Here is a 13059-nt window from a genome sequence, read left to right as displayed (position 1 = left end):
GGCAGGCACCTTACCTTTAGCGCCACCGCCCGGCCCCGGAAGTTGACCTTCTTTAAACCAAGTGTTGTTCCCTCCACCCCAAATAGTCCTTCTACCCCCAGTCTGTGTGGTACCACCCACACAGACTAAATCTAACATTAGAGTCAATAGAGGCTGTGAGACCCAGGGTGGGTCCGAACCCTGTCAGCTTGAACTTCAAAAGATACCTGTTAGGTTATTGAATCTCTCCTTTTTGCATGTTGAGGTTTCCAAATAACTTACCTACGTTGATAGAAGCAAATAGTCTAAAAGGATTTTACTTTATACTAAGTCACCTTTAAATCTATAATTGTCCTCTTAGTAAAAATTTGAATAAAAATTTCAAGTCATGTTAAAACTCAATGTTTTCTTGTTATTTCTTGTTTTATCAAAATTTCATACTCAGTAAAATTATAGATTTGCAAGAGATGTTCTTAATGGAAAATGTTAGAATATTATTAATAAGCTTTCACAGGGCAGATTGAATTTTCATATACTTCATTGTGATGGCAAAAGATGGGCTTGGCTTTCTAATTTTAATCATTTAATGTGTGAATATATCTAAGAAAGTTTTAAGTTTTTTAAATGATTGATTTCTGTGTGTCTTTCGGTTGATACATATCACATGTAACTTTTGCAGGTTGGATTTGCTACCATTTTATGCAAGATTGGTTGCTACATTGCATCCCTGCATGTCTGATGTAGCAGAGGATCTTTGTTCCATGCTGAGGGGGGATTTCAGATTCCATGTATGTATTTAAGCATTTATTTTGTAATATATATGCTTATAAGTTGAGTAAGGATTCTTTAGTTTAAGAACGCAATTGTTGTATTGGTAAGCATATTTCTGAAATTTGACAGTGGCATGACCGTTTAAGAATGTGTACAGACTTGTGAATCTGGAAATGTCCCTTTACTCAGCAGAGTGTGAAATTGAGCGGTGAGACGCCAGTGTGTGGAAATGAGCTCTGGGTGCCACCTTATTTTCCCGGGTAGGAGTCCCCAGAAGGAATCCAGACTTGGCCATGACTGGCTAATAAGCACAGTGCCTGTCAGGTGTCTGTAGGAATTGGACTTCAAATACTGGGCACACAAATTCCATGGGTGTCAGCTCAGTGGGTGCTTTCCAGCCATGTTTTCATTCTTGCTTTAAAGATATTTAGCTTAGATTGTGGGGCACTTTTTAAAGAGCACCCTGTGAAGTTCCTACCAGACAGTTCCCCTGTCAGTGGTAGGAGTTTGACAGGTTTATTTTGGGGGCTCTCAGAGCCACATATTCCACTGTCCCAGAGAGATAACAGCATTTCTAATGCAGGCTTGACAGAAGGGAAATGAAACGCAGGGTTGCTGTGACTCTTAAGGGTGAACTTTGGTTGACTTTGGAGAAACTGTGGAACTCAGGGCTGTATGTCAGCCAGAGGACGGACTACACTTACCACTTAATTCCTACACTTGCCCAGAATGCAGGTGAGCCCAGCTCTGTTCAGCGCTTGTGATTGCGCTGCTGAACACAAGTCAGCTCGCTTCTGAGTCCTGGAACAGGTGTAGTGAGAAGAAGAAACATTCCCTGAGTACCTCCAGGAGTGGTTCCTGAGCAACCTCAGAATACTGCTGGGTGTGGCCCAGAACTTAAAAAAAGACAAGAGTGAAATAAAAACAAAAACCCTAAATGTATTCGGTATCACATGATTGCATGCTTAAATGCTAAGTTATTTAAGAGCAGGTGCCTTGCTCGGGCTCAGAGAGAATTTAGGGCAGGAAGAATCTCTGCAGGCTTCTGTCATGGGTGTTAATTTGTGAACCTGAGATTTGTGTTTTTATGGACCAGCTTTTGCTGAAATACATTTTAGGTTTTTCATATATTAGTTTGGAAACACTTGGATTAAGACAGTTAAGTGTTCTTGCCTTTTTTTTTTTTTTTTTAACTGGAGAAACCTATGTTCTCTCATGAACACATACACACTTTCTTTCTCCCCACCTTAGTTTTTAAGTAAAACTATTTTACTCAGGGCCCATAGCAGTAATACACAAGTACACGTGCCTTGCATGCAACTGACCTGGGTTTGATCCTTGGCACCTTATGTATGATCTCCTGAACTCCTGAATCATTCCTGAGCACAGAGCCAGCTAGGAGTCAGCCCTGAGCACTGCTGGGTGTGGCCCTCACACAAACAAAATCCAAAACTATTTATGTAGAGAATGAAGGTTAAGTGGTTCTTATAAGAATTCTCCAGGAAGAGCTAAGAATAGGGTAATGAATGTGTGCTGAGTATTTTAGAGGATGAATAAATGGCTACTTGTTCAATACATGTTGGTAAATGCTTTTAGTTCTAGAATAGATAGCTAGAAATCATGACGTTCTAGTTGCTTGATGTCGTTCTGTCATATAATAAGGAACTGTGTTCCAAGCAGACAGCACCACTGGGTTAAGTAAATTGCAGAGACAGAGGCCACTTGGCTCTGCAGTGAGAAGTCTGGTGACTGAGCCAGACATGATTCTGATGCAGAACTGAAAAGGAAGGAAGTTCTATTTGTGTGCTTTTCCCACCTCTGAAAAATTGGTGTGGATACTTGACCAAGTGCTTGCTTTGCTACTGCTGCAGTCCAAATAGCAGAATTCTGGAAGGTTCAGGGACCACCATTCTGAGAGAGACATCAGGACACTTGGTGGAGGTGGTTGAGTCCCTCATCCTCCCCAGTCTGTCGTTTCCCAGATCTAAATTTCAGGCTTTGCTGGTGACTTTCTGTCAGGCAATGAAGATGTTCAACATTCTCGTTTCATTAGGTGAAAATAAGATAAAATATAACAGCAACAAGACAAACCTAATTTCTGCTGCGTTCCCCTCCTCTTTCCCTTTCATTTTCCTTTTGGAATTGTTTTGGGGACTTGGGTGCACCCACACCCGGCATTGGCAGGGCTTACTCCCGACTCTATGCTCAGGGATCACTCTTGGCAGTGCTCAGGGGGATCCTATTGGGTGCACAGGTTTGAACCCAAGCTAAACATGTGTAAGGCCTTTGCCTGCTGGATTGTCTATCCAGCCCCTTTCTAGAAACTGTTCTGCACCTGTGATTTGCCCTGTGATGCCCCATCCTGCACCCCCAGAGACCCTAACCCATGAGTTCTTTCCATTTTCATTTCCTTGTGTCAGTTGATGTCCCTGCACTTTGCAAACTGCCAGAGTTTCATGCTTTTTAGGAAACTGGCTCTGCCCTGCACTGTCCTTCTTTGTGACTTTGGCTTACGTAGTTTCCTAAACGTTCTAATCTTGTTTCCTTGCCTTGGGCCAGGATTAGAATGGTCTATTTTAGAATAGAATCATCCTTGTGGAGAAGGTGCATTATATTCCGTCTTACATTGTCTGGTGGAGACATCTAGCCTGAGTGCTGCCTGTCTCCCAGCACAGCCTTCTGCTCTTCCTTTGGACGGCCTGAGAGTGTGCTCTTTGCTCTTTCCCTACTGAAACACCCTGCTCAGTGCATTCACTACTCAGACACAGTGCTCAGTATCATTCACCTACTCACACGTGGCCCCTAGTGCATTCAGCTACTCAGACAAAGTACTTAATGCATTCACACATTTTCCAGAGTTGCTCTGTTGGTGTCCTAGGTTTTCTTCCTTCACCCTCCTTTCTGATGGATTTTATCTGGGCTTCAATTTCCATCTGTACCCCAGCAGCCTCAAACCCATTTCTCTTGCTAGAACCTCTCCTGGTGTTTAGTAAGTTGTCTGTGCTTGTAGACAGACACGTTCATAAAATAAACGTGTTCATTTTTCTCTCAAAAAAGCCCTCTTCACGTGCTCCTTCTGAGATCTGTGCTCTCCCCGTGACCATGTGCTGTGTTTGTCTTACCCTCAGAGAGGGTACTCTCTTGTCTTCTCACTGGGGAACTGGGTTACTGTATTTTCCAGCGTATAAGACAACTTTTGAAACAAAAAAAAAGTCAACTGAAAATCGGGGGTCGTCTTATATGCCGAGTATATCCCAAAAACTGTTTCAATATGCCGCTAAACGAATATTGTCTGAATATTGCCACAAAACGAATTTTCCAACTCGATCCTGCACCAATCACTACAAGGCTGCTCGGACCGCCTCTCTAACTCAGCCAATCCAAGCAGGCTTTTTATGCATGCAAATTAGACAATGTTCTGGACCCGAATCTACACTGTCAAAAGCCTGCTCAGATTGGCCAGAGCCAGAGAGGACATCTATTACAGTATAACCTTTGAACCTTTGCTTGTTGTGATTGGCTCACTGTGGTACATGAGTACAGGAACACATGCAGCACAGGAACGTTCTGTCTGATACAGCGAATATAGGCCTAAACCTATGTTTTAACTGCAAAATTAGGGGGTCGTCTTATATGCCAGAAAATACGGTAGCTGTCTTCTCGAGCCCTCTCAGGCCAAGCCTCTCTGTGCTATGCTCCACTGTCTCTGAACTGACCTGGATTTGACTGTGGAGCTAGTTTAAGTACGCTCTGTTCCTTCCTTTCTCCAACATAACCACCAGCCACATCGGATCGGACTTGCCGTGGTGTAAGCCGGTTTTTAGAGTATGTGAAGTTTTGTAGTGTGGTCTTAAAAGTTCTGGTTGATCATTTGAGTAATAGATTAGTAAAAAATACAAAAATGAAAAATGATTCTCCTATACTTTAGGTAGGAATTTAGAGGAGCAACTTGGCAATATGTTTCACAATTCTTTTTTTTTTGGTTTGGTTTTGGGTCACACTCAGCAGCGCCCAGGGGTTACTCCTGGCTCTACACTCAGAAATCGCTCCTGGCAGGCTCGGGGAACCATATGGGATGCCGGGATTCGAACCACCGTCCTTCAGCATGCAAGGCAAACACCCTACCTCCATGTTGCTATCTCTCCAGCCCCATGTTTCACAATTCTTAGAGGCACTTGTGGTACATTGAGAATCTTTCCTAAGATAGTCCTGTGAGAATAGAGGCATTATTCACAGCATGATTGATACTAGGGGAAAAAACTGAAAATAGCCAAAGGCCCAGTGATGGACTAAGAAAATGTTCATAATATGTTCATTCACAGTAGCCATTAAAAATGATATTTTCCAGTGAGTATTCAGTTATACAGGAGGTATAAAAAGGCAAGATTTAAAATCCTTATATAAAATTAATTACTAAATAAATATCTGAAATGGAAAGAGTAGAACATAATTATATTCTTTTTTTTTTTTTTTTTTTTTGGTTTTTGGGCCACACCCGGCGGTGCTCAGGGGTGACTCCTGGCTGTCTGCTCAGAAATAGCTCCTGGCAGGCACAGGGGGGACCATATGGGACACCGGGAATCGAACCAACCACCTTTGGTCCTGGATTGGCTGCTTGCAAGGCAAACACCGCTGTGCTATCTCTCCGGGCCCACATAATTATATTCTATTCTTGTGGGATAGTAGTGACTGGTTAATGGGAACATAAAAATGATTTTTTTTTAAATTTCTGAGTTCTCATTTTTAGCAGAGCTTACTTCTATAATAATAATAATAATAATAATAACAATAAAGAAAATAAAATTAATAAAGAAAATAAGTAGGGCTGTAACGATAGCCCAGCAGTAGGGCATTTGTCTTGCACACGGCTGATGTAGGATGAACTGTGGTTCGATCCCCTGTATCCCATATGGTCCCCTGTCTCCCATATGGTCCCCCAAGCCAGGAGTGGTTAACCTCTGAGCATTACCGGGTATGGCCCAAAAACAAAAACAAAAAAAAAGGAAAAAAGAAAGAAAGAAAATAAGCAAGTCACCAATACTGAGGTGTATATTGTGTAATATAGGTCTATTTATTTAGATTTTAGGGCCACATCTGACTCTACTCTGTGCTTAGGACTTACTCCTAGCATTGCTGGGGAACCATATGTAGTGCCTGGGTTGATCATGTGAATGACAGTTGCCTTACCTGTTTCCTATTACTGATATTTTTTTAATTTGTGGTCTTTTTCTTTAAAGGTCAAGCCTCTCTAGTGGTAAAAAAAAAAGAAGTTACCACATAGGCCTTCCTGCAAGATATGGTTATTTATAGATTATATTTGCACTTGTATACGCCATATGTTTTAATTACATAATTTAAAAAGTGAAAATAAATGCAAAAATATGAAATGAAAAATACTTAAATAGATCTTCCAAGAAAAAAGCCTTAATCCATAGCTCAGTAGATAAAAATCTTATTTCCTCTGACTAAAGGTTGTGTAAATCCTCTGTAGTATACAGTGTATATGAAGTTACTGTTGTGCTCTCCCTTCTCTTTTTTTGGGTGGGAGGGCTATGCCTTATAGTACTCGGTCGCTCCCAGCTTAGTCCTGGGGTCGCTCCTAGCAGTGCTGAGGGTGTCTGTGGTTCGGTGGACTTCCTGCATATAAAAATGCGTGCTCGCTCTTAAGTCCCTTTTGCCCAACTCACCTTTTTTTTTTTCTTCTCATTTTATCAACCAGTTCAGCAGGTTCTGGGAGTTTTCCTGTGTTTGTTCATGTGGCTTGTTCAGTATCCAAAAGATGCTTCAAAAGAGCCACAAGGCTTAGATATTATAACAGAGTCTTTTGTTCTCTCATACCTCCATTACGTATGTGTGTATCTGTGTGTGTTTGTGTCACACTTGGGCTTACTCATGTCTCTGCTCAGGGAATCACATTTGGTAGACTCAAGGGACCATATGTGAGGCTGGAGATTGAACGCCTGTTGGCCACATGCTGGGCAAGTGCCATACCCACAGTACTTTCGGTGACCACTCTCTGGCTCTATATAATATATATATATATATATAAATGTAGGGTCGGGGGTCCCGGAGAGACAGCATGGAGGTAGGGCGTTTGCCTTGCATGCAGAAGGATGGTGGTTCGAATCCCATCATCCCATATGGTCCCCCGAGCCTGCCAGGAGCATACAGCATATTTCTGAGCATAGAGCCAGGAGTAACCCCTGAGCACTGCCGGGTGCGACCCAAAAACCAAAAAGCAGACAGACAGACAGAAAGCAAAGCTTGCTAAAATATCAAAAATTAAAATAATTATAAAAAAATGTAGGATCGGTACCAGAGTGATAGTACAGCAGATAGGGTGGAATAGTACAGCATTAGACGGACCTGGGTTTAACTTCCGATGTTCATATGGTCCTCCAGGTATGCTAGGAGTGACCCCTGAGTGCAGAGTTAGGAGGGAGTCCTGAGTACCACTGAGTATGGTACAGAAACAAACAAATGTAAAGAAAGTGTTCGGTTTACCAAGAGAGACAGACAACTCAGCAGTCTAGAGCACATGCTTTTCTTTTTTATTGTTTTAATAAGTTCTTTAATTGAATGACCGTGAGATTACACAGTTATAAAGTTGTTTCTGCTTGAGCTTCAGTCATACAGTGTAGCACATGCTTTTCATACAAGAGGACTCGGCTTGATCCCCAATACTTTTGGGGTCCCAGAGCACTACTGGGTGTGGCCCCAAGGCCTTCACCCCCCCAAAAAATGAAGCTTTTTGCTTACTCAGTAAGCATTTATTTACCGCCCATATATTAGCGCAGCAAAAATGGAGAAAATCAGTTAATTTGATTACATCCCTTTTATAGGTGAGGAAATTGAGGAATGATTTTTTTAAGTGGCAGCTGGATTTAAAGCCAGCAAATCTGAGTTTACACCCTTAATCTAATTAGGGGTTCACAAAAGAAGATACAATATGGACAGGAACTTTTTATATGCTATCTTTCTCCTATTTTTCTGTGAAAGGCTCTTCATGAAGGCTTTGCTCTTGGAAATTGCATGGCAGACATCAGTCATATTTATTCAGTATTGCATTGTTCATTCTTATTGTTGGACTCCTGTTCTGGCTTTTCTGTTTGCTTTTTTTTTTTTTTTTTTTTTTTTTTTTTTTTTTTTTGGGCCACACCAGCGTTGCTCAGGGGTTACTCCTGGCTGTCTGCTCAGAAATAGCTCCTGGCAGGCATGGGGGACCATATGGGACACCGGGATTCGAACCAACCACCTTTGGTCCTGGATCGGCTGCTTGCAAGGCAAACGCCGCTGTGCTATCTCTCCGGGCCCTTCTGTTTGCTTTAATCTTAAAGCTATTTATGTGATTCAAATACAGTTCTGTAGCGGGCCAGAACAATCAATTATACTGCAGGTCGGGAGTTTATTTTGCTAGCAGATGACCCAGGTTTGATCTCAGGCATCCCAGGTGTTCCCCAAACACCCCATGAGCCATCCTTGAGTGCAGAACCAGGCAGGAGGAAGCTCTGAGCACCGCCAGTTGTGGTTCCAAAAACTAAAAAATAAAAGTTTTGTAACGGGGTTATGTAATACTAATTTTTATTTGATGTAGTTTTTTTGGTCCTTCAGATCAGTGCAGTTTTAATTCATTTTAGGTTTGCTGTGATTTCTCTCTGCATGTTGTAGGATACAGGTCATGAAAATGCAAAGTGAGGGCCCAGAGAGATAGCACAGCGGCGTTTGCCTTGCAAGCAGCCGATCCAGGACCAAAGGTGGTTGGTTCGAATCCCAGTGTCCCATATGGTCCCCCGTGCCTGCCAGGAGCTATTTCTGAGCAGACAGCCAGGAGTAACCCCTGAGCACCGCCGGGTGTGACCCAACAACAAAACAAAACAAAACAAAAAATGCAAAGTGAGACTTCCTAAGGGTTTGCTATCTGAGTATATAGAAATTTAGTGTTTCTAGAAATGATTATTATCAGTCGTCCAGCTGCAAGTGATTAAGCCTTATTTTGAATCCCAGCACATAATCAGTGGGGGCATTATAGTAAAATTCACTTAACAAGTACAAGACTAGATTATTAATACCAAGGCTTGGTATTGATTAATGTTGTTATTTGTTTGTTTGGTTTTGGTTTTTGGGTCACACCCGGCTATGCTCAAGGGTTACTCCTGACTCTACACTCAGAAATCACTCCTGACAGGCTCTGGGGACCATATGGATGCTAGGATTCGGACCACCATCCTTCTGCATTCAAGGCAGGCACCCTACCTCCATGCTATCTCTCCGGCCCCCATGGTTAATGTTGTTTTAAAGACTTCTGTGTTCCCGGGCCAGAGAAATAGCATGGAGGTAAGACATTTACCTTGCATGCAGAAGGTCGGTGATACGAATTCCGGCATCCCATATGGTCCCCTGAGCCTGCCAGGAGCAATTTCTAAGCCGAGCCTAGAGCCAGGAGTAAGCCCTGAGCACGCCAGGTGTGACCCAAAAATCTGGGTGGGGTTCTAGAATACTAATTCTAGAAGAGAAATGAACATTGGCTTAGTTTAAAACACCATTAGGGGCATTATTATTCAAAAAAAGATTTCCATTTTTTTGATGAAAATGTAAATTTTTTTTTGTTTGTTTTTGGGCTTTGTGCTCAGAAGTCATCCCTGGCAGGCTGGGGGGACCATATGGGATGCCTGGTTTCAAACTGCCATCCGTCCTGTGTTGGTTGCATGCAAGGCAAAACGCCTTACCGCTGTGCTATTGCTCCAGCCCTGAAAACGTAATTTTTGAGTTTAGGTTAACTACATTTATTTTGACATCTGTTTACAACGTGCCTTTTGTAAAGAAATTTTGTTGTAGTCAATGTTTCTTGAAATTGGTGCTGTAAGTAGTGGGCTTATTTTTGCATAGTATTTGAATTTTGCTTCATTTATTTTTGGTGAGAGGGGGAAAATAAAATTATATTGGAAATATTAATGAGGTTATTATTAAAAAGTATGTAGTTTTAACTACATCAACTGAATTTTAATATATTTTTAAAGAGCTAGTGGAGTTCATTATACTTAAAGTTGCATTTCTTAAAGTGTATTATTCCTTACTATATTAACTTAGTAGGATAATTAGTTGTCAGCATTTTAAAATAAGGAGGTTTATGTTGCTGAATACATTTGAGAACCACTAAATTAAGTTTTGCTTATATGAGAGTATCTTTAAATTTGATGAAAATGCAATTTCCCCGACTATGTGTCCACGGATTATTTATGAAAAGGAGGACTTTGGGACTCATTCCATAGTGTATCTTTTGCATTAAAAATAATAAATTATACCTACCTTAATTTAAAATATTTGGGGTGAGGTAAATCTTATAATAAGTATTCCATATTTTAAATTGTTCATTATCCAAATAACATCTAATCTTTTTTTAATTTGTAGGTACGAAAAAAGGACCAGATCAATATTGAAACAAAAAATAAAACCGTTCGTTTTATTGGAGAACTAACTAAGTTTAAGATGTTCACCAAAAATGATACACTCCATTGTTTAAAGGTTAGTGGTAAATTTTTATTAATAAAAAAGTTAAAGTTTGGGGCTGGAGAGATAGCATGGAGGTAGGGCATATGCCTTGAAAGCAGAAGGATGGGGGTTCGAGTCCCGGCATCCCATATGGTCCCCTGAGACTGCCAGGAGTGATTTCTGAGTGTAGAGCTAGGAGTAACCCTGAACGTTTCGGGGTGTGACCCAAAAACCAAAACCAAACAAACAAAAAAATGTTAAAGTTTTAGTTAAAAGTACTGAAAGAATAAAATTAAATGTTTGATTAATTTAGAGGGCGACAAAATCACTAGCAATATACTATATGAGTTGAGGGTGCCGAAGAGATAGCATGGAGGAAAGGCATTTGCCTTTCATGCAGAAGGTCATTGGTTCGAATCCTGGCATCCCATATGGTCCCGGAGCCTGCCAGGAGAGATTTCTGAGCATAGAGCCAGGAGTAACCCCTGAGCGCTGCCGGGTGTGACCCAAATACCAAAACAAAACAAAACATATACTGACTTGAGCACAATAATTAATCTTAATTTAATTTTCATATATTCATTAGCAATTGCTTCAAATGTATGAACCCTTTACAAGAAACAACCATAAAGTCTCAGCAAATCAGAGAAGATTGAAATTATTCTATTCTCTGCCCACTTTGAAGCTAGTTCTACATTATGAAGTTGATGTTGATTATTGATTTTTTTTTTCTTTTGCTTGAATTCTTTGGGGATATCACCAGGTATAAAGCACACAAGATAGATAGCAGGGATTTAGATATACCCAAGCTTATGTACTGCATGATTTTGTAGAATGTGTAAGATACTGATATTTGGACTGGGAGTGTTGATTGTGCCTGTGGAAAGTCCAGGAGTCCTTCCCCAGCACAGTCCTCATGCAGTTTAATATATTCGTATATTTTTGTTAACTATTAAAACATATGTAGGAAGGATATACATTTTTTTGCGACAAAAATTCCACGTTTAGGGGGCCGGGCGGTGGCGCAAGAGGTAAGGTGCCTGCCTTGCCTGCGCTAGCCTTGGACGAACCACAGTTCGATCCCCCGGCGTCCCATATGGTCCCCCAAGCCAGGAGCAACTTCTGAGCGCATAGCCAGGAGTAACCCCTGAGCGTTACCGGGTGTGGCCCAAAAACCAAAAAAAAAAAAAAAAAAAAAAAAAAAAAAAAAAAATTCCACGTTTAGAAAACTCTTACAGAAGTATAATTCTGGGTTTGCCACTGGTTTCTCCTGTCCAAATAGATAAGAATCAGCCAGGGTCCCCAGAAATGGCCAAAGGACTGTGCACTTGCTTTCATGCTTGAGATGGTAGTGGGTCCCAGCAGCTCGGCGCTCACTCAGCACTGCTGGGGGGCAGAAGGGGGTTTGAAGGTGCCGAGTAGCCCTGATTCCTCTGAGCTCCTCAGGGTGGTCCCCCCATGAGTTCCGCTGGGTCTGAGTAGCATTGTTTGGGCTGGCTAGAGCAGCTAGGAGAGTATTTGTTGTGCCTGTGGCTGACCTGAATTTGAGCGCCAGCATCTCTTACGGTCTTTGAGCCCATCAGGACTAATTCCTGAGTACAGAGCCATGAATCAGCTGTAAGCATTGCCAGGTATGGCTCCAAAACAGACAGACAAAAACACTTGCTTATCTAAAGTAGATCATCTTTTTTGATTTTTTTTTATGTTGACATTTTAAAAGTTGTTATAAAACATCAGCTGTATAATCTTTTCTTTCTCTAATAGGAATGAAGTGTTGTCTTTGTGGTTTTTCATCATTATTATTATTACAGATGCTTCTATCAGACTTTTCCCATCACCACATTGAAATGGCATGTACCCTATTGGAAACATGTGGAAGATTTCTTTTCCGATCTCCGGAATCACACCTGAGGACCAGTGTACTTTTGGTAAGAGGCTGATTGAGGAGCCTAGCGAGAGCTTTCTCTACAGTTCTTGGTTCATTCTGGGTTAAAACAGTGCCTGTTTCCTTAGGATCTACCATGTCATTCAGAATTTTTTGCCTGGATCAGATTATGCCATGTTGGGGGCTCCCACTTCGGGAGTAGCCAGGGAATTCAGGGTATTGTAAGGTGGGCATGTGTTGGGCCCCAGGTGATGTTTTGGAAATGAGCACATACTTTAAAATCATCAGTTCCCAAATGGATTTGTTCTGTCACCCCTTTTCAAAAGAATAAAAAGCATCACTGAGCTCTCCCTGGGAATCTAACCTCCTTAGTGCAGACAAACATCTCTCATTAAATACTTCCCTGTTAAACATAAAGTTATCAGTTTCACTCTTCCACTCCCAACCAATTCTAGTTTTACTCGAAGGGAAGTTGGCAGCACCCACTTTTAGGAAAAATTGCCCTAAAAATGGTTATTGAGCCATCGTATTGATGCTTCTGATATAGCTCATACCTTTCTTATGTGCCATAAAAATGTAAAATAGAGGGGCCAGAGGGATGGTGCAGCGGTAGGGCATTTGCCTTGTATACGGCTGACCCAGGACAGATCTTGGTTCGATCCCCTGACATCCAATATGGTCCTCCAAGCCAGGCATGATTTCTTTTTTGGCAGGGGCACACCTGGTGATACCCAGGGGTTACTCCTGGATATGCGCTCAGAAATCGCCCCTGGCTTGGGAGACCACATGGGACTCCGGGTTCTTGAACCATGGTCCACGCCTTACCACTTGCGCCACTGCTCCGGCCCCCAAGAGTGATTTCTGACCTCATAGCCAGAAGTAGCCCCTGAACGTTTAAGTGGGATAGCAGGGACCCAGCATACACAGGACCCGAG

General features: G+C 41.8%; 1 protein-coding gene across 3 annotated transcripts in view; it reads left to right on the top strand.

Moving 5' to 3' along the window:
• Nucleotides 1–13059, top strand: part of UPF2 (UPF2 regulator of nonsense mediated mRNA decay) — a 79245-nt gene that overhangs the window by 40184 nt on the left and 26002 nt on the right. For all 3 annotated transcript variants that reach the window (XM_049777077.1, XM_049777078.1, XM_049777076.1), the window contains 3 exons: nucleotides 659–767; nucleotides 10159–10272; nucleotides 12051–12167. In XM_049777077.1, the coding sequence (XP_049633034.1) occupies nucleotides 659–767; nucleotides 10159–10272; nucleotides 12051–12167 (340 nt within the window). The remainder of the gene's footprint in view (nucleotides 1–658; nucleotides 768–10158; nucleotides 10273–12050; nucleotides 12168–13059) is intronic.

Source organism: Suncus etruscus, chromosome 7 (assembly GCF_024139225.1).
Source record: "Suncus etruscus isolate mSunEtr1 chromosome 7, mSunEtr1.pri.cur, whole genome shotgun sequence".
Lineage (NCBI taxonomy): Eukaryota > Metazoa > Chordata > Mammalia > Eulipotyphla > Soricidae > Suncus > Suncus etruscus.
The sequence above is the reverse complement of the archived record's forward strand: the minus strand, read 5'-3'. Positions and strand labels throughout refer to the sequence as shown.